The 22,095-nt window shown below is 39.0% G+C and overlaps 1 protein-coding gene across 2 annotated transcripts in view; it reads right to left on the bottom strand.

Annotated features, from left to right (window-relative positions):
* Positions 1 to 22,095, bottom strand: part of myom3 (myomesin 3) — a 74,263-nt gene that overhangs the window by 19,934 nt on the left and 32,234 nt on the right. For both annotated transcript variants that reach the window (XM_086311108.1, XM_086311109.1), the window contains 7 exons: positions 19,199 to 19,340; positions 16,665 to 16,864; positions 14,509 to 14,562; positions 10,493 to 10,620; positions 4,982 to 5,165; positions 2,597 to 2,771; positions 1,831 to 1,952 (listed from right to left, as the gene is read on the bottom strand). In XM_086311108.1, coding sequence (XP_086167234.1) covers positions 1,831 to 1,952; positions 2,597 to 2,771; positions 4,982 to 5,165; positions 10,493 to 10,620; positions 14,509 to 14,562; positions 16,665 to 16,864; positions 19,199 to 19,340 — 1,005 coding nt within the window. The remainder of the gene's footprint in view (positions 1 to 1,830; positions 1,953 to 2,596; positions 2,772 to 4,981; positions 5,166 to 10,492; positions 10,621 to 14,508; positions 14,563 to 16,664; positions 16,865 to 19,198; positions 19,341 to 22,095) is intronic.

Here is a 22,095-nt window from a genome sequence, read left to right as displayed (position 1 = left end):
CGACAACAGCTTCTGTCCAAATTTTCAATCTCACAACTCTAGGCCTACATTAGACTTTCTCCAATGATAACGAAATAAATATTCACCTCATATTCTATTTGACAAAAATGCATTCCTCACAAAGAATTGGATTCAAGCTATTATCCCACAGGTAATGGTAGAGTAGCAGAATAGATGTGAGATTATTCTGACAGTGAGTGCCAAGCGAAATGAGTCATAACTCTACTATACTGCAGGCTGCAGAAAGCATATTATCTGAGACTGCAAGAAGGGTCAGTGGCTTTTCATGTATAGTCAGTCTCTACCGGATTAGTCATTTGGTAGAGCTTACTTGACAAAACATATAGACTGTTATGTGACAGGATCACAATTTCCGTTAGATATGATAACAAGAGCAGTGAACAGTGATGTGCTATATTAATGCAAGCTTTGATTTCTCTGCCTTCTTTGTTAAATATTTCCTAAAAATGATTTTGCACTACCTAAAATGCTGCAACTATGTGGAGGACACCAAATAACAAATGTAGGGTGAATGTTGGAAGCCTTTCATTGTCCTGCTTTACAGTGCATATGCATTAACGGGGAGGACTCGTGAGGCTGCAAATGAAAACTACCAGTGAAAAACAAAAACCCATTCCACCAAGACTGAGTGAAAGCTGAGAAAAAGCAAAAAAAAAAAAAAATTTAACTGTGATGAGAAGTTTACAAACACACATTATGGGCATGAATGTCATGATAATTTGGTGTTTTAATGATTGACCAGGTCAAAGAAATCCAGAGTGGAGTGTTTTCACAGCGTAGAACTTTAATAACTGAGGGCAGAAGTTTGAATTTGTTTTGGATTTTCTATAATCCACACATGGTCAAAATTATACATAGAGGCTGAAAAATACACATACATTCACTTAAATCTTTTAATAAGTGGTGCTGAAGGTTCTACAGTGTCTTTTTAAATGACAATACAAAGGCTGATTAACTTCACGTTATTGATCTTGATTGACTTCAGCTGGCAGTTTCTCTTTTCTAACATTGAAAATGATTTATTAGACGGCACTTATTCAATTGACCGATCAGATCCATGGGGAAATCTGAGGATTTCAGTGAAGATCTAAGCAGAATTGCAGATTTAAACAAGTTGTGAAGGAGCCATTTGTAAACAACTGCAACAGATTCTAAGATTATCAGTAAAAACAACTGTACATAAGTACAACTCATTTGGATGAATCATCACTTTGCTTGGAAGAAGACTCAAACGGTCACCTTCAGGTGACAGGAAACTGATTGGGATGTTCAAGACAACCCAGGAACCACCGAGTCTCAAGCCACAGGAGCTGGCACTGCTGGAGGTCTACATCACCATGGAGAGGATGTTGACTAAGACAGAAAACCCTGCTCTAAAATCAACACCTTGAAGATCAACTGAAATGTGTAGCTGCCCTTAGGCTAACTTTACACTTCACTAACGGCCTTCTCAAAGCCCTGGCCTCAACCCTATTAAAAATTTGTGAACTCCACTTAAAAACCAAGAAGCCAACCAATTTAAACTCCACCAATTCTGCCAAAAAGAGTGGTCAAATATCCAGGTTGAATTATGTCAGATGTTAAAAGAAATCATTAAAATCTCCAAATTATTATGACATTCATGCCTATGATTAGCATATGCATATCACAACTGTATACCAAAGAAACCCCTGAACATACTCAGCACTCACTGCCATTTAAACATTATAATATAGTGTGAATGCTCTGAGTTAGATGCTCAATAACAGAATTACAAAATATTTACAAAATATTTAGTATTTTATGTTTTTGTCTGGCAGGCATGCTTACGAATGGCTGATTTGACCATGATGGGTTGAGACTCATCTGAATAGCTGCTGTTTCCTGCTCGGCTCACACACTTTACTCTAAACACGTAGTCCTTCCGAGTCTTGAGGCCATGGACTGTAAACCTGAGGAGAGATTATGTTCAAATCACATATATTGCAGTTGTGCATTTTCTATGATATTCATTTCTATTTCTTTTTGACTTTATGTTTTTAATTCAGTTCATTTCCAGAGTTGATTTGCTGATTTCAGTTAGCTTTTGCAGTTTGAACATACTTAGTTGTAGTCTAATTTCAGTGTAGTTTTAGTCTTTTTAAGTATTCATGTGAGGTGGGCCAGAGGCAGGATTTAGAACAATTACTATAGATGTAAAATGAAAAGAAAGAACTTTTTGAAAGCAGTCTCTTAGGTGTCTAAAGCCTCAATAAATATTCCCATCAAAGGCTCACCAGACAAGCTGTCATAACAAATTTGACCAATGCTAAAAGTAAGACTAAAGAAATCTGAAAGTAATATTGATGTTATTTTCAGTGTTTCTGCTAAATTAAAGAAACATCTGTTTACACTTAAAAAGTTTGTGTTTTATTTTAATTTAATTCAATTTCTTTTTATATCCACTGTGAGTTTTAATATTAGTTTTTGTTAACTATAATAACCTTTATTTATCATGCATATCACTTATAATTATCTGGAAATGGCCTATGAAATGAGATCATTTTGACTGTCACTATAACTTAATTTTATTCATACTAACATTTTACCCACATACCTGTTTTTAGCAAAGGGCTTGTTGTTAACTGTCTTCCAGTTGTGTTTGCCAGCTTCACTGTAGTACAGATAATATCCCAGGATGCCGTTTTTGTCTTTGGGCTCTTGCCACTGCACCAGCACAGAGGTGTCTGTGTCTCTAATTGCCATGACAGAGTGAGGTGGAACTGGCACAGCTGGTGGGAATCAGATAATAAACAAAAAAAATATCAACTAAAACCACGAAACTTAAAATGGTAAAAGGAAAACTGACTACAAGATAGAAAACACCTATTTTTCTGTCAATAATCTCCTCAGGAGTTGGCCCACAGTAGAGCTTGAAGTAACTTTGTTGTTTTCTATACTGAAATAATCTAGAGTAGCATTATAATTCAAGGACTCTATCATTGCTTCCCTGTCTTGTTTGTCTTGTGTATACACACATGCACTCACACACACCTACACTTGATCTACAGGTCCTAGAAATGCCTGTGTGGGCTCTCTCTGGGTGATTCTAACACTGGCCAAAGGCGTGATCATGAATGGTTGTCTCTCCTTATCTCTCTGATAACCAACCTGTCGAGAGCGTACCCTGCCTCTTGCCCCACGTCAGCTGGGATAAACTACCACACAACCCTGAACTGGATAAGAGGTAGGAGATGGAAGGACTTATTATAATTTAACTTCTGGTTTCATAATATAACACTGGCACCCCTGGTGTTTAGACTGGTTCTAAACCTTGCTTTCACCATGCAGCTTTAAGCCACTGGGTATGAAATCTTCTGGGAAAATGAAAAATCACTGTGCAACCAAAAAAGGAAGATGACTTTTGTTTTTCCCAGTAGCTACTGGCAGTTTTCTGCACATAAAACACTGGATTCTATAGGGTGCATAGTAATAACTGTAAAAAATCTACCCTTAAAAGGAAAGAAAACACACTACTGGTATATAAGGCAGAGAAATATTATTTTACGTGGACTTACAATATAATTACTTTTTACTGCTACAGTTACATATCACATATTCTTGGATTTAACAAGTGATATCTGCCCAGCCAACCCTGGTCGGTGTTTCTGGGGCAGGTCTGCCAAAAAGTAAATGAATAGACTCATCATATATTCATATATAGGTACAATATAAAATTATACCTATTGTTGTGCATCAAGATATTCACATTCTGATTTTCAGACATGTAGAGGACCCCTTTTCTCTTTTTCTCTTTTATTTATGGGTTGTTCCAAAACATCTGCCACTTTGCAATGAAATGTTTTTTTTTATACAATAATCCATTTCATATGTGGGAAACCTTAGAGGTTATCAAAAACACCGCTTTACTTTGTTCCACCTCCACTGGGGGTACCTCCAAATTTTGGGAACATTCCACTGAACTAAATATTTTAAGAGGAAGAAAATGCACTTAACACATTTGTTAGAGCACAAGGGTACATACAAAGTTGTTCAGAACCACTTACTGAAAACTTTACTTTTTTTTTGCAAGAAACTTTCACGAATTCTATGAACCAAGCACTGAAGGAATGAAAATAAAAACCTTAGCACTAATTTCAGTTTTTTTTCTGTTAAAATAAAAAAGTAGTGCATGGCCATGTTTCAGTATTGTTGTTTGGCTTGCTTGTGCTGTGTTGTTGAATTGATACATTCAATCACATTGAGAAAAGTAAAAATAAGGCAGGTAGGTATTGCTTATATGCTAAAAATAGGTCATTTTAGGTCATTGGTAGGCATGTATGTTCCCCCCCCCACATAGATGTGTTCTAGGCAACTTAATGACGTTATATTATATATAATGCAAAATGTTTTGTAGTTTTGTAGATATAAATTAAATGTTATTCTGGTCAGACAAAAAAGGATCCAATGCTTTTATAGTGAGTCTAAGTGCTAGAAACAGAACGCCTCATTTTATCCTGATGCTAAGTGGTTGCTAGGCAACTTGACCATGCAACAACATCAGATACCGATAAGAACCAGCAGGGGCCCGAGAAGTATCTGTGCGCCAACATGCGAAGTCAGTGGCCAAAGACACTAACAACACAGACAAGGATTTGTGTGTTATGGTAATGTTATTAGACCCATAAGATACGTCTCATACTGTCATTTATTTAAAATGATAATTATATGGTTGATAAATTATTCCTATCGAGCCCTCAATATTGTACTGTGATCTGTTCTCAATAAGAAATCCAGATAATCTATTAAACCACTGAAAACCGAGATAAATATAGCCACATCATTTCTCTTGTAAATTACTGTATGAGTGAACATGTAGAGTAGGAGAAATACAGTTCAGTGTGGAAATGCTGAACAATGACGGCACTCTTTAAAATCTAAGTGACCTTTACAAGAGGCAGAGTAATAAATGGCTACCGGTACATAACATATTTAATCTCACCTTGTGCCTTTCCGAGGGAGATCGGTGTGCTCGGCTCAGAGGGATCACTGACACCATACTTGTTGACTGAACGCACTCTGAAGTAGTACTGCTTGCCCTTCACCAGGTCAAATACTGGGAACCTGGGAGAGTTTACCACCATGTCCAGACTCACCATCTCCCAGCTGTTTTTTCCTGTCAGGGACTGAAACAGGTGGGGAATTAGATTAATTTCCAAAGTGCTGTCTATCTCAAGGACATCTTCATAATTCAGGATCCTTAAAATATGCAGGTGGATTCAATCTGCACAGTTTGGAGTGACAGGCAGTGATACTTTGATTTAGAAAGGCAGAAATATGAAAAAAGGAACAATATGCCAGGAAAAAGTTAAAAAGAAGACAGATGGGTAGGTATGCAAATTGTAGACCGCCAGTTTGTCATCTTGAATTTTTTTCCTTTTCATCTTTGTCAATTAGCCATCATCATGCAGTGTCTACATTATAGGCTACATTAACGTAGCTGTTGTCCTGCTCTGTATTGCCATCATTTCTTTCCCCAAGTCTCTGGTGAGAAACGGGTATGTTCCCAGAGATCAGTGATTATAAAGTGCTTGCTCAAGGGCGAATATGATATTTGAATGTTCTCTTCATTATATAAGAGGAAGTGAAGCTGTAGACTTTTAGTAATTTCAGATGCCTGTGACAGATTTGACAGTTTTATTACCTCAGTAACTTATAAAGCTTCAATAAAGATCTATTTCCTGTAGCAGTTTTTTTGATTATTGGAGCTAGAAGCTGTTCAGTGCCTGGGCTGATATTAGAGAGCCTTTAGGCCTCCTACTATTGTAAAGGCCAGGGGCTGTCCACACACTCCAATATGTTGGAGAAAACTTTTTTGACATCCCCGATAATGCCTCTGAAATTTTTTTTTTTTAAAAAAAGGTTGCTGGATTAGATGCATGACTAATTTTAAACCAAACAAAGCCTTTTAGATAACACATCCAGCCAACAACCAATCACTAGAAAAAATCTCTGCATGCAAGCAAAAAAAAAAAAAACACAACTCCTGATGCCAGAATATGTGGCATGTAAGAGCAACATCAAGGTCTGCTTGTTTTTAATAAGATGGTAAAGTTTCAGTTAAACTGACAACACCGCAGTATATGTGGGTGTGTATTTCTTCTCCTTCTGTCTGTTTAATTAGTGCTGTTGTCAGCAGCCTGCTGTTAATTTGACTCACGTTCCAGCTCCGGACTTCCCAAACAAAACAAGGGGGAAGTACTGATGCAAGAACACTGATTCTTGTGTTCACTGGATGTGAAGGTATTACTAATTGCAACTGTGGTTAGCTGGATACGTGTAAATATTCATATATGAGAGAGCATTATATACACATAAGAAACTTGGATTGGAGCCCATTCGCCTTCAGAAGTGTCTCAGGTCTTTGTGACTCGAATTCAACAAGGTACTGGAAAGATTCCTCAGAGATTTTGTCACGTTCCTGGGTCTGTTGAACCAGCGTTTTAAGTTTTAGTTTATTTTGATGTTTATGTTTAAGTTCTTTAGGTTAACTAAGTACACTTGTTTATTAGATTCTCTTTGTGTTTTTCTACCCCTGTATTTAAGTTTCTCTCACCCTTTATGTGTTTCATGCTGTGTGTCTTATGTGTCAAGTTTGCATTGCTATGTCTGCGTCTCATGTTTCCTGTTTTATTTTGAAGGTCCGTGTCCTATGTCAGTGTGCTTCCTTTGTCTCGTTATGTCAGATTAGTGTCAGCTGTTTCCCCGTGTGTTTCCACATCCCCTAATCGCCCTTGTGTGTATTTAGTCTGTGTGTTTCTGTTCATTCATTGTCAGGTCATGTGTTGTCTTTTGTGCCATGTTTCCATATTCCTGGGGCCCATTCTTCGTACCTCGCTAAGTAAGTTAGCTGGATTAGATTGTTGACGATTTCGCGTGATCTTGGATCGTTCGGTTCCCCGAAGCTCATCCGGGACTTGCTGTCATAGCAACAGAGCCGTAAGCGTAAACCTGCTCGGGAGCAGGTTTACTTTATGTAAACAGGATTAGATCGCGGCCACGCAGGTATGTCCGCTTCATTTATACAAAAGCAACAGCGATATTCCACCACTGTTTCACCATAAATAAATAACATCAGTGTAACTAAAGATAATGCAGCACTTGATCCTTTTATTGATGTCACACAGATACATACAGGTCATTTCCTAAAAAAGGGAAATGTACTATTAACATTCTATTACATGTATGTGATTATTACAGATGTAATTCATATTTCAGAGTAGTAATTGTAAATTACTTCGTGTAATCAAGATGGGAGACCACGGCTATAAAAGCGAAGGTGGATTTGGGAAGTCTGTCGCAGCCATGTCCTGTCCGTTTACGCGAGCAGCCCATTGCGGAAGGTGCAAGATTGATAAGGAGAGTCCTCAGAATTCAGCGTATATTGCGGGATAGACAGGATCCTTTAGCTCAGCGCGACAGTGTGCTCATTGAGAGATATCGATTTTCCCGTGAGGGTATTATTTACTTAACCAACTTGTTGACGAGGGGGTGCAGGACCACCACCTGTCTTTTTGTGCTCTGCCCTTTTCTTGGTTGCTGTTATGAACAAACAAACAGAGTATTCCAGGGTCTCTTTCCAAGAGACTAAAAGCAATATAAGTGATAAATATTACCATTCTGTAGAATATTCTTATATTCCACTTTTACTTGTTCCCATGTTCTAGTGGGTCCTGTTGTGGCTCTAATGTGAAAGGGGATATAATATAACATATTATAATATAATATAATGTAATATAATATTGGATAATATGGTGTGATATGATAAATCTACCCTACCGCCTACTGGTGTTGGCCAGAGGGGCCGATGGCGCAATATGGCAGCCTGGCTTCTGTCAGTCTGCCCCAGGGCAGCTGTGGCTACAACTGTAGCTTGCCTCCACCAGTGTGTGAATGTGAGAGTGAATGAATAGTGGTATTGTAAAGCGCTTTGGGTGCCTTGAAAAGCGCTATATCAATCCACTCCATTATTATTGTTATTATTGAATTACTTACGAGTTTGATTTGTCAGCAACTTTCTGCCAGCCCTCTCTCCTTGCTTTTGCAGCCTTTGCAGTGTTCCCTTGCATTTTAATTAAACTCTGAAACTCCTGAAATCCCTCAATCAAGAGTTCTTGCTCTGCTGCCGAAAAATACCGAGCTGAGCGCGCTCCTTCGACATTTTCGCCGACCAATCAGAGGGTTGCCGATCAATGTTTCTACTATCGATGCGTAGACCCTTTTACGACACCCAGTGATCTCACATTACTTCATCCAGCTGTACTAATCGTCAACAGCAGGTGTGTTTGGCGAACCGGATTAGCGAACTCACGGTTAGCGCGATGATTTGGTCTTGGATGTGTCATTTGATCTTGGATGTAGTAAGCGACGTACGAAGAACGGGCCCCAGGTATCTTTGTATCCAAGTCAGGTTTCATGTTTTGGTTGTTTTATGTTTATCTTTAGTTTCCCCAGTTTAGTTTCACGTCTGCCTTTTGTTTTGTAATGTTTTACCAACTTGAATAAACGGCTCGCTTTCTGTCAACATTAAAGGTTTGTTCCACGTTCCCTGGTGTCTGCATTTTGGGTCCTCTTTGTGAATTCATACAGTGTGTTGCTGCATACTGTAACAGAGTTTGATCCATATTGACGTGATAGCATCACACAGATGCTGCAGTTTATCAGCAACACATCCATGATTCAAAGCACAGCCATTTAACTCACTGTAGTATTAAAGAACCCAGTTTAGATGGCATGAGCATTGTGAAAATGTGTACACTGTGGTCATAGAGTGATAGACATGTGCTGTTAAGAAGCACCACACCATGTGGTCTTCTGCTGATGTAGCCAATGTGCTTCAAGGTCTGACATATTGATTGTTCAGAGAAGCTCTTCTGCATAACTTGGTTATAGGGAATGGTTATTTGAATTTCTGTTGCCTTGCTGTGAGTTTCAGCCAATGTCTTCTGGCCTCTGGCATCAACAGGATATTTCCACACAGAGAATTGACACTTACTAGACATTTTCTTTTTTTTCTTCAGACCATTCTCTTTAAACAACTGGGCTGGTTTTGTGTGAAAATCCAAGTAGATTTGCACTTTCTATAATACTTACACCAGCCCATCTTGTGACAACAACTATTCCATGTTTAAAGTCACTTAAATTCCCTTTCTTCCCAATTCTGTGATTGCGAGCATCTAAATGCATTTAGATGCTGCAATGTGATAAACGTAGATATATGAACTTGAAAAGATTTACTTAGCAGAGTAGCCAGGTGAGTTTATATCTAATTGTAATTTAAATGTAGATATTTTTTAATGTCTTTTACCATAGTAGGTGCGTGTTTGTTCAGAAATCTTAAAGGTGTAGATGTTTTCTGGATCATCGCTTCCTTAAGATGGAACTATTAATCCAGCATCTACAGAGCAACATGAAACTTTTGTTGGAAACCTGAAGGTATAAAAATCACTGCTCTATCAGGTCTGGATTGCTCTCTGCCGTCTGCTGAGGTTTTAAGTTGCTGAATACTGTGGTTGCCAGCTAGATGCAATCATTGTATTCTGTTTGGTACAGAGTAGGTAAAGTACATCAAGTCTATTGTTGCTAAAAACAGCTGTATGCATGCTGCAGGCAACAATGATGTGTGATGCTATGTGACTCGAGACTGAACCAAAACACTAAAGCTGCAGTAAAATGGAAGCAATTAGCTGAAACATGATATACTGCTTCGTAAAGTGCAGAAGCTGCAGACTCTGGTGAAAATTCTGCTGGGTTTTCAACTTACACAGGCCCATTACATTTTCTTAATCTATAATTATGGAGTTAAGGAGCTTCGGCTCAAATGAATATTTAACATTTTACTGCTGTCCATTTCCCACATATGCATATATTTTTAATTCAGAGGCAGGTCTTTTTAAAATGAAATAAAAGCCAATTTGTAAAACTTCACAGAAGGTAATCAGTCTCATTTCTCAGATTTGTAAATTAAACTGTATAAGTTTATCTCAATTATCCAGCCATCTTAGAAATCTAAAATCTAATCATGATATCCTCATCTTTCAGTTTTTCTCCTCTTCTGGCATGAACAGTTATCATTGCGATTTTAGTTTGCAGTTCTTCAGACAACATATCACATGACTTCAGATTAACCCTGACTCCCAGAGCAGGCCACTTTTTCAAATAGCGGATCAAAACAAATCAGCTTGATAATAAACCTCTGATATGTTATAGTGACCAGTTTCAAGTCGCTGTGAGGAGATTTTCTACTGGCTGCTACAAAGATTGGAGACGTTTCTCCAAGTTTAAATTATGTTCAGATGTGATTGATCTAAAAATGATTTTTAGTAGATGCACTAAAACTTCACTTATGAGCTCATAAGATGAAAGAAGTTTAACCAAGACCCTCGGGGAGGCCTGCAGCCAATCAGAGTCTTCTAAGTTGTTGTAATATGAATATTTATGTGCCGTGACTGACCCGCTCCACGTAGAAGGTGAGCGGCTCCCTGCCTCTGGGTTCAGGCTCGGTCCAGCTCAGCACCACGTAGGTGTCGCTCACCTCGCAGGCGTGGACATTTGTGGGAGGAAAAGGAGCTTTGATTTGACCTAGAGAGCAAAGACAGGAGTAGGAGGCGGAGGATGACAAATGCAAAAGTTAGAACAAGGTCAATGAGAATGAAAATCCAAAAAAGTGTTGGCTGAGAAGCTGCGTTTGATTCTCTTTCTCTTAAAATGCTTTGCTGCTGAATGTGTGCACAGCACCTGGCTACCCCAGTCTCACCTCCTTTTCTAATACCTAAGTATAGCAGATAACATGTAGTCAAATACTTTCAGTGACACTCCAAATGATTCAAGGACAATAGAAGTGTTCAGGTTTAGCCAGAAGTGTCCCATCTGTCTCTGCACGTTTGTATTCCTTGTAGAGTTTGTAGAGCTGCAGTGTGGATCAGAGAAGAGCTCCACGGCTGAAAGAGTAGTGAAGAGAGAGGGATGGTAGAGGCAGCAAACCTTTGTTAGTATACAGAGGAGTATCTGAGCAGCAGGACACACTGTGCTTTAAAAAAACAAAATTCATGTAGTGCTGCAGCGGTTACGGAAAAAACCATAAAGCCATGTAGTAAAATCTGCTGATGACAGACAAAAGCAATGATAGGCTCCTTAAACCCATTTTCTGGGAGGGGACTATTTTTAATGAATGCTGTGAAACTGTGAAGACATACACATATTTGTGTGGTATATGTGAAGAGAAATGAAAGTTTACTGAGAACACAGATATTATTAAGCAGGCTCATCGGTGGTTGTACGGGTTTTCTCAGCGGGGTAGATGAGAGAGTAATTATAACATATTTCACCTCCTCTATTTAATGCATGCTTGCATTTCTTTCATTTGTTGCTCCAGAAAGACAAGAACAGGCTAAAAGAACAACTAACACCAGTTTTACATTTATTATAAGAACCCAAAGATCCCTGATAGAGCTCTATAAACAAACAAACAAACAAACAAACAAACAAACAAACAAACAAACAAGTACACAGTAAAAGCCAAGCCATCACTAATAACCCCACACATGTGCTTCATAATGAGCATAACAATGCCTCCAGGACTGAGTTTTAAAGCACAGGCTTGCACAACAAGCCAACAATACTTGGTAATCAAATGATCAAATATTGTCCATAAGAGGGATGTTAATCACAGTGAATATTTTTTGGTCTCTAAATGGTTTATGTACTTTGCAGCTTTACTGTTTTTGCATTTACATTTCTTTTGAACATTTATCTGTTTATTCAATGCTGTATTGTTTGACTGTTGAATATGCTAATTTAAGGGAAATGATTTGATTTTTGTGGCTCTTAAAGTGCTTAATCAAACTCTGTTTGAAGCCAAACAATATAGTCATTTTAATGCACTCTTTTTTTTTTAAACAACCAAGCAGTAGGAAAATTATGTTTAATGTGCAGCTAAAATGAGAATTTAGGGACAGTAAGTGGAATGCACCTGATTGGTGAAGTCAGTCACCTGACCTCAGTTCAAAAGAAGATGACTGCAGCACATCTTTAAATGTCAAACATAAAAGTGTTTAGCATTTTATTATTTACACGTAATGATTCAACATGGCAGACTGAAGTTTTCTCCCATACGGTGTGTATACTGTACACAAAAGGAAATGAACAACAATACATGTCTGGGAACTGTGGCGAAGATTTCTTCCTGTTAAAATGGAGTTTTTTCTTCCCACTGTCACCAAGTGCATGCTCATTTTGGGGGGGTTCTCTGTAATATAGAGTTCTCTGAGGTAACCATTGTGACTTTGCGCTATTTAAATAAAACTGAAATGAATTTCATAAAACTTACAACCTGACATCTTTGTCTGCTAAGTGAAACCAATGCCAACTTTAACCTTAATTCTTTTTTCAGTGATCATATGAGGTCATTAAAACCCTGGGCTCCTATAGTCTTTGCACAGTGCTGATGAATATATGGCCTCAAACATAATGAATACAACATCGAGATTCAATTCAATTTCAATTCAATTTTATTTATATAGCGCCAAATCACAACAAAAGTCACCTCAAGGCGCTTCATAGATACAGAGAAAAACCCAACAATCATATGACCCCCTATGAGCAAGCACTTTGGCGACAGTGGGAAGGAAAAACTCCCTTTTAACAGGAAGAAACCTCCAGCAGAACCAGGCTCAGGGAAGCGCGGGGCCCTCTGCTGCGACCGGTTGGGGTGAGAGAAGGAAGACAGGATAAAAGACATGCTGTGGAAGAGAGACAGAGGTTAATAACAGATATGATTCAATGCAGAGAGGTCTGTTAACACATAGTGAGTGAGAAAGGTGACTGGAAAGGAAAAACTCAATGCATCATGGGAATCCCACGGCAGCCTACGTCTATTGCAGCATAACTAAGGGAGGATTCAGGGTCACCTGGTCCAGCCCTAACTATATGCTTTAGCAAAAAGGAAAGTTTTAAGCCTAATCTTAAAAGTAGAGATAGTGTCTGTCTCCCGAATCCAAACTGGAAGCTGGTTCCACAGAAGAGGGGCCTGAAAACTGAAGGCTCTCCCTCCCATTCTACTTTTAAATACTCTAGGAACAACAAGTAGGCCTGCAGAGCGAGAGCGAAGTGCTCTAATAGGGTGATATGGTATGATTTTGTAAATCAGGGTCCCCAAGATGAAGATCAAGCCAAGATTAGCTTGGCAGTTCAACGGGATCGATTCAAAGTACTTATGAAGCCACTTATAAAAGTACACTGTCATTTTTATATTTTGCTTTTGTTGAAATTAATAAAAACTAGCTAGCTGTTTCTCTCAGTTTACAGTTTTCCAATACCCTATTTTATCTACAACATATTTAACTTTAAATGCAACTCTAAATGTAAACTTACATAATACAGAAGACTTTGAAACTAGAGCTTGAGACCATAAACTCAGTAATAAGGAAGAGTTAGATGCCTTTTTTATTAACTACAAAAGTCACATCCTGTTTTGGTTGTGACTTTTTTAGCTCACTTTTCTAATCTGGAGGCTAGCCTCCCCTTTTCAGAAAGCCAAAATAAGGGAGAAAGTTTCCTCTTTCATTGAACTTAGAGACCATAATTTAGTGGCTCTCAAACTTTTCATGCCATGCACTCCACCTTCAAAAGTCAAACAAAGGTCAGACCTCCAAACGTCACAATTTTTTATAGATCATAAATAATAAAAAAGGGATCCAAGTTTAATTTTAGAGGAACAAAGGTCAGTGAGACAGCATTAGCAAACTACATATATCACATTCATTCGGCTTAGTTTCTCTCCAACCCTCCCACAGCTCTACAGCATATAACCTTTCAAATATTCTGATTCTTCATTCTACACACAACATACAATCTGGACAAGGGAGTGTCCGAAGTTATGTGTACTGCAACAGAGTCAGTCTGGATGGAGACTGATCTTAGAAGTTCAGGATGTTGCAGTGCTATGTCATTTCACTTCTGTTAAAAGCTGCACACATGCACTTCTTTGTTATACATGTATACACTCCTTCTGCTCTAAACCTCCTCTGGAGAACACAATAAAGAGAGTATAAATGGACTCCCTGTGCTACATGTTTTAGATGGCTCCACAAACACAAATTCCTCCTCCCGCTTTCCTTTTTATCTGTCCGTGGGTTACATTGCCAAGGTTATCAGCCCTCTTCACAGGCATTCACACTAGCTCGAGCCATTATGTGCATTTACTAGGACACCGCCAGGGATTGTTCATTCTTTTCAGTTCTGTAAATGGAGCAAATGCTCATTGCTACAGTCATACAATTACTGCAGCTCATTGTTAAATATAATATGAAGATGCATTAAGCCACAAACCCCGAGGGATCCTGCAGGCATAAAGGAGGCACCATGCGTGCCGGTAAAACATGGATGCTGTTTTAAATCAATGGGGAAAATGTTCAAGTGGCTTGTTTTTCGGACAAAATTATGCACTGAAATAAAAATAAAGGTTCTCACCTTCCAGTTCATCTTTTGTGATAGTAATGGTCCTTCCTCTGTCCACTGTAACCACTGTGAAAGGAGAACAAAACAGATAGATATAGGTTGATGATAGAGAGGATAGAAAGGAACGTGGTACCAGGGTAATGAAGTTATATATGAGCTTGCGATAACAATATTATTGTATTAATGTTAGAGGAGCAGCCACTGATAAGAAAGTCAGACTCAGAGAGACACAAAGAAGTGAGCTAGACCGACATGGGAGGATGGAGAGCAGGCCGGAGGCAAGTCAGCCTTCTGTCTGTCCTTCATCTGTGTTTAATGATCCACAGCATCTGACCAGAGTCCATCTGTCCTCCCAGTTACACACAGGCACGCACACACTCCACGATCCACATCGCATCTTATTAATTGCTCATTCCAACATTACACCGTTGACCAAACAGAAAAGCTTTAAAATACGTAATCTTTTAGGAAATAATGTGTTCTACCCCACAATGTAATTAAGAAGCTGTCAGAGAAACAACTGCAAAAGCCCGCGGCTCTACAAAGTGAGATCTAAATCTGCACACCTACATCTGTTCTCTCTGGTAGTGCTGATTTCCTTGCAGGTGTAACATGGCAACTGAGGCAGATGAGGTGAATAAACAGTAGGAACGAACTGATAATGCATTGTTGATGCTCCCTGTAGTCATTTGTAGATGCAGATGAGTGACAAATTAAAGGAAAAGCCTGAATAAATAAGTGGGGATACATAGTGCACGCAGATGCTTCCATGAAAAGGCGCAGGGGTCGCTCAATGGCTTGATGTGTTCGAAAATAATGTAAATCATATGCTGCGATCACAGTCAGCAACAACCCAACAGCTGCATACGATTTTGAGCCCGATTTCAGACAGAATTGCCCAATGATTAAGCTGCATTTCTATCTTTTTTCTGCCATTAGGTCCACTCTAACTAACTACAAGCGAGAGGGAACATATTTTTTCTCTAATCACTCACTGGAGACAACCATATCCACCTGAATCCAAAGGTATTTTAAGTTGTTGTCCTTGGGGCAGGGTGCTAGCTATGTAAAGTACCCCTTGATAACAGTGGTAAACCCACCCATTGTGCTGATTTGGTAAGCATTTGTCCTCCAATAGCACTTATGGAGCAACTGCATTTGCAAACCACAGTGCTTGATTATGTCTGCTATGTTTAGTGGAGGAATTTAAACTTTCTTTGACTCTGGCTCTCAAAAGACCATAAATTGAAATATGTAGAAAAGTGCTGAAACTTCAAGGATCTTTTCTAGGAAGCAGGAGTCTGTTCATGTGGAGCTATGAGTCAACAGCTCTTGTTTGAAATGTACTATATAAATAAAGGTGACCTAACATTAGTCTGAATGAAGGAAATAATGATACACTGACACCTTTTCACTCTGGCACACGCCATGTTTTCCTCTCATTACCCACAATGCAGCTTGAAAGCCAACAGTTTAGTCAGAGATTTAAGTCAGTAAAGTCCAGATGAAAATCTCAAGGTATGAGAAGAAATTCTTCTTCCTTCTGACTCTATAATCTTACATTTTTGGTTTTCAAAGTAGATCAACTTTCTCTAGAGCCAGAAAAGCATCTTTATGCATCTTTTGTCAGACATCCAAAAGTTCTACCAAAGAAAAACACTTTGATGTGTCATGCAAGTTCCCCCATTTTTACAAACCACATGAAGTACATGAACCTGACAGCTAACTGATAGGACAGTTTTAGTGCCTGTGATCTTATATCATCAAGGCTGCCCAAGAGACAAAATGACATCTTAGAGACTGGGAACATTTTCTTTATTTCTTTATCTTTTTTTATGAACTCAAACAATTAATTAATTATGATTAAGGAATAAATACAACTGCATCGCAAAGCCTGATTCAGTAATTTAAGGAATTTCAGGAGAGTGTTTTTTCCACTTGCTAATTGATCGGGGAAAGTTCCTCCACTTAAGCACTCATGCATATTTGTTGTGCATACTTTGGCATTATTTATGATATCAGACGCCAAAAAGACAAAGCTCTTGAGGTATTCTGCTGGTCAGGTTTAAATTTCACTCCACAAATAAATTAGACGATGCAGGAAAAACCAGCAACATTAACACATTTTAAAGCTTTTTATATGTCAGTGTTGATGTTTAATGTGTTACCCATAGTCCTGGTGTGTTCCAGGGGGTCTGCAGTGACGACGGGCTTCGTGGCTTTGGAGGGGCGCCCTGCACCGGCCTGGTTCACACTACGTACTCTGAACTGGTACAGAGTTCCTTCCTTCAGCCCAAACACTGGGTAATGGCAAATCTTTTGAATATCCACATTGCAGCGCACCCACTCACCCTGGCTGAGGTCACATCTGAAAAGGACACACGGTGCGAGGGAGAAGTCAGTCCTGAAAATACAGTAATAAAGAAAAAAAAATTGTACAAGAAAAACAAAGAACTAACCCATTGTGTTTGAACAACACTAGGTGCAGTCTGCGGGGTACAGTATTATAACACCAATTCTGAAACACTTTATCCCACATAACAGCCAGTATGTACGCCACAAAAGAGTATAATTGTGACCAGAGAGCATCGCGAAAATAACAAGGCTCCAAAAACAGAACAAAAATGTTTTTTAAGTACAAGTCCAGGCTCAAATTGTACGACATCAATGACAAACTGTTGCCACTTTTCTAACCAGACGGGGGGGGGGGTTGCTAGGGAACTGGGAAGTATCCTACACTTTGTTTCGTTGTTCAGTAACCAGTAGCGTTTAGAGCTGTGTGCTGTGACTAAAGAAGAAAATACACAAACGAACATGAAATGCAGAAATGCAAATATATGAGCACACATGTTCAGGTGATCCTGACTGACTGATTTTGGTGATAGCTCCAGTAGCTGTTCTCCTCAGAGAGCCTTTGAGTCTGCTGTTAACACACAGTTGAGGGTTGATAATTACCATGTATACCATCCATCTCATTAGGGCTCTGCCAACTTAATATGTCCAATTCAAATTCCTCAGCAGCAGAAGCACACAGAAGGGTTAGCAGTGTAGGCTTACTGTTGGTCACATGTTGACTTGCAGTACAGGAAATCACTGAGAGTCCAATCTAAAATAAGCATTTTAATGAATGCCAAATCAACGTGAGCTCACTGTAGGAGATCCAATCTCTGTGCTGGATATTTCTGGCAATGAAAACCTGTAATCTTTTCGTCAATACTTTTCTTTCGTTGTTTTACTGAATTCAAACATGCACACAGTCTGAAAAGGTAGCGTAGTCAGACTAATTGTCTCACAGTTCATCACTTGATTAAGTGCCTGTTTAAATGACATAATCAGCTGTCATTTTAATTGATATTTAAATGACATGATAAATCACCAACCAAAGCAATGACTTAATGTAGAAGCTTAATGTAAAAATCAATATGAACACAATGAAAAAAACAAAACAAAAACAGTTCTGACAATCGAAATTTCATCAGTCAATTTTCAAGGTTAAAAAAAAGAAAGAAAAAGAAACCCTGACATTGCATTCGCAATATGTAAAAAACATGAAGGTGACTCGATGCCATGGTTTGCTGTGTGGCAGGCAGGATGTAGGACCCAAATGCAGGACTCACGGACAATGAAGGAGTGAACTAAAGAAGGCAGCATTATTTTGGCTGTAAATGACTCTTCATACAAAAAACAAAGCCTTAAAGCGAGGAACTAGAAATACAAACTAAAATCAAAACACTAAGACACTGGGAAGCTAAGGAACTAAACTGGGAAACAACTACAAGGAGCATGGAGGAAAAACACACAGAGTAGTTAAGGTACAACGTGACAGCACACTTGCTCAGTGTGTGTGAGGACTACAATACACAGGTTGAAAACCGAGAGCATGGAAACGGGTGGAAACACAGCTGGGACTAATCAGACGTAACGAGACAGGAGTAAAGCAAAGCTCCAAACACTGAACACAGAACACAAGACTATCAAAATAAAACAGGAACCACACGACAGGCACAAGTGCACGGACTTGATACTGAACAGAGGGAACACGGAGCACAGGGACAGGAGTGACATGAGACACGACTGACTGGGGAACAAGAAAATAAACATGAAGACAGAACTAAACCTACACTGAACATAAAGGGCACATGAACAAAAACCAAGAACTAGAAATCAAGAAATACTGCAGAACTTAGAGCGCTAGAAATACAAAACAGAAACCACAACACTAACAGTGATAAACCATGATGTAATCAAAAACTAATAATAACACAAAACACTGGGTCACTAGGACCGTGACACTCTGTCTTCTGGACAGTGTTGTGTAATATAGAAAATGATAGGAAAAATTTGTCCGAATACAGAGGTGGGGTGTACCTCACCTCTAGCCCTGGGACATGCTCGGGTTTGTTGAAATCTAAAAGTGTGTGGACACATTTGGAAAGAAAGTGCAGATGGATGTGATTGCACCAAAGCTGTTAAATCATTAACTTTTTAAAAGGGAAAATCTAGAAATCCTAAAATATACAAAGAAGCACATTTCTATGTCAACAGGATAAACACCTGCTCAGTGGACTGTTGATTTGCCAACACTGTCAGCTAGTTTTCAAAGGTCTGAAATAAACTTTCAGTGTCAGCTTTCACTTTGTTTTACCCGATTCATTTGAACCCAACGGAATATTTGAAGTAAGCGGTACATCGCGATTCTCACCGTTCCACATAATATCCCTGCACAGGTGAAGCTCCATCAGCGCTGGGCGGCTGCCAAGTCAGGAAAACGTAGTCCTTGTTCACGTCAGACACCTGCACTGCGAGAGGAGACGCGGGACCGCCCACCACTGCAGCCGATGCATCTATGGATGTCAGCAGAGAGTCAGTTAGCGAGAAGAAAAACGGCATAGAAATATTCAGCCCCCAGCTGTGTACTAATAACTGAACTGAATTTGTGTAGTTCTAATGAAAGCTGAATGAACCAGTAAACAAGTCAAACAGGAGCAATTTGTCCCAGCTGACAGAGAAGTTTGTGATGTGCTGCTTTTTTCACATTATTTGGAATATATTTATTGGATTTCCAGTTTAGCACTCAACTAAATCGTTTACTGTGGAAACACAGGGTTTGTTTTTCCAACAAACAAAGTAGGAGAAAGATAGTGAGCCAAAGGAGGAGGAGATGTGTAAAACCAAGGGAAAAAGGAACTGGAAAGTTTAATAATAGGATCTACAGCAATCTAGTTCATGCAATCGATTCAAACATATAAGCCTGAAAGTAAAAAAAATGGCCACCAATCCTGGGTTTCTTAAGTTTTCATGTCTGCAAGATTTTCAGAAAATTTGACCTCTGACCTTGAGGTCAAGATCACTGAGATTCCTGTCCAAGATTTTTAGTAGATGCACCTATGGCATCAATTTGAAAATCCTACATTGTGTCAGTCTCAAATGATCATGTTCACAAAGTTGGGCATTCATGCAACCCGCCTGCCAGTGACGACAATATCAAAAACGAGTTTTGCTTTGTTGACCTGCTATTGTGTGTTTCTCCTAATGACCAAAGGATTATCAATGATTTTAAAGTAATCAATAGTTGCCACTCCACATGTTAAGTTACTCCAGGAGATATTCTATATAAAATAAATTCTGTGTGCTCAAATTGGAAAGATTAAAAAAAAAAAAAACAGTGTCTCAAGTACCTGATGTTCTTTGATCCAGTTTTTTTTATCCAAAAGAACATGTGAACAAATGTAATTCTTCCATTTCAGAGCCATTAGTGACAGTTAAGTTATGGTTTATTAGAAAATTGTTTAGACAGAGATGGAATCATTGCTAAAAGACGGGGTGGTAGAGAACGTATAGGTACAAATAAGACCTTCCATGAGCTCTAACTTGTTTTGACCAGCCACCTATCCCACATGGTGATCTCCCTGGAAAGTTTACCTAAAATGCACCTTTTGAAGTCTTCTCCAGCAAATGATGAGAAAACAGATCAAAGTTCACCAGTAGCAGTCGTTTTTTTCTGATGATCTACATCACAGACCCTGCATTAGTGAAGTTTTGCTACTTTAAACTTGATATATCCCACGACACTGATGCTCAAAGCTGGTTATGGAAAAAGCTGTTCTGAACACAAACAAGACTTTGGCTTTAGATTTTGATATTATAACAGATCAAGTGTGTGTTAATCTCTGAACTTTCAAATCTCCTGCCGTCTCAAATTTGACACACACACACACACACACACACACACACACCCACACACACACACACACACACACACACACACACTTGTTTTCATGTCTTAGTGAGGACATCTGTCTGTCAGCATCTGACATAATGCTTTCCCTCGCTGCTCACCGCAACCCTAACCATGAAACCCTTACCCAGGGGTGTCGAACTCCAGGCCTTGAGGGTGGGTGTCCTGCAGGTTTTAGATCTCATCCTGGGTCAACACACCTGAATCAAATGATTAATTCATTGTCAGGCCTCTGAAGAACTTTAAGACATGTTGAGGAGGTCATTTATTAATTTAAATCAGCTATATTGGATCAAGGACACATCTAAAAACTGCAGGACACCGGCCCTCGATGCCTGGAGTTTGACACCCGTAATTGTACGTAATTGTAACCTTGACACCAAAACCCCATTTTGACCCTCAAAAATGTCTTCAAACTCGTGGGGACGGGAATTTTGTTCCCATAAGTGACTGCTGGTCCCCGCAACTAATTTCTGTCCTCACAAAGATGCCTAAACATGTACACACACACACACACAGACATAGCGAAAAGGACAAAAAAGAAATGAAGAAATAATTCAAAGCAGACTTGAATAACATAGCGTGACATGTTTGCAAACCTTTTCTTGATGCTGAGAATAGATTGTTGTTGTTTTTTAACAAAAGGCTTAAGTCAACATTTAAATAGGAAACATATCTCGTTCCTTTTTAAATGCGCATCCACCAGCCACCCTCGCTCCCATCCTTCATTTCTTATTTGTTTTTTATTGCAAACCCCCCCATTTGTAATGCTAATATGATGGCTGAATGATGGAAAAAACACACATTCAGAGACCTTCCCTGATTCCAAAATTAGTACCTACAGCTCTGGTGAAAAAAACGAGCTCCCAAACAAAAGAGAGAGCGAGTATCTCAAGTATTTGAGATTTACCTTGCATTAAGTGTCCGTATACGTGTGTTTATTTGGGCTCAGATGTGTTATCGATGTATGTGCACAGGAGCTCATGAATGATTCAGAGCACTTCATGCTGTCGCTGTGGGACTTAAGGTTGAATACATACATGAACAAGCACTACAATTACTTTAAAACACAAATGGTGCTTAGATTTCAAGTTGATGACTCAAGTGTGAGCTTCTCTCTGGTTTATTTGCATGTCGAAAGAAGAAAGTGGCATATGAAAAATATATACTTTCATCGAACAAAGTTAACAAGCCCTCGACAGAGAAATATTTTGATTGATGGTGCAATTTCCCTGTGTGAATCAGTTTGCTGAAAGGAAATGAAACTAGAACCAAAATCTGGTGAATACAAATAATGTTTGGAGGAATGTTTGCTCTGAACTCGAAAGTAAAAAAAGACGATTATATTTTCCAAAAGACAT

The sequence above is a fragment of the Aulonocara sp. 'chitande type north' Nkhata Bay genome, linkage group LG11, assembly GCF_057382095.1.
Source record: "Aulonocara sp. 'chitande type north' Nkhata Bay isolate Kocher_YH1m ecotype deep benthic linkage group LG11, A_spYH_male_GT1.1, whole genome shotgun sequence".
In the NCBI taxonomy this organism is placed as follows: Eukaryota; Metazoa; Chordata; class Actinopteri; order Cichliformes; family Cichlidae; genus Aulonocara; species Aulonocara sp. 'chitande type north' Nkhata Bay.
Note: the sequence above shows the minus strand (reverse complement) of the source record. Positions and strands in the feature narration are given on the sequence as shown.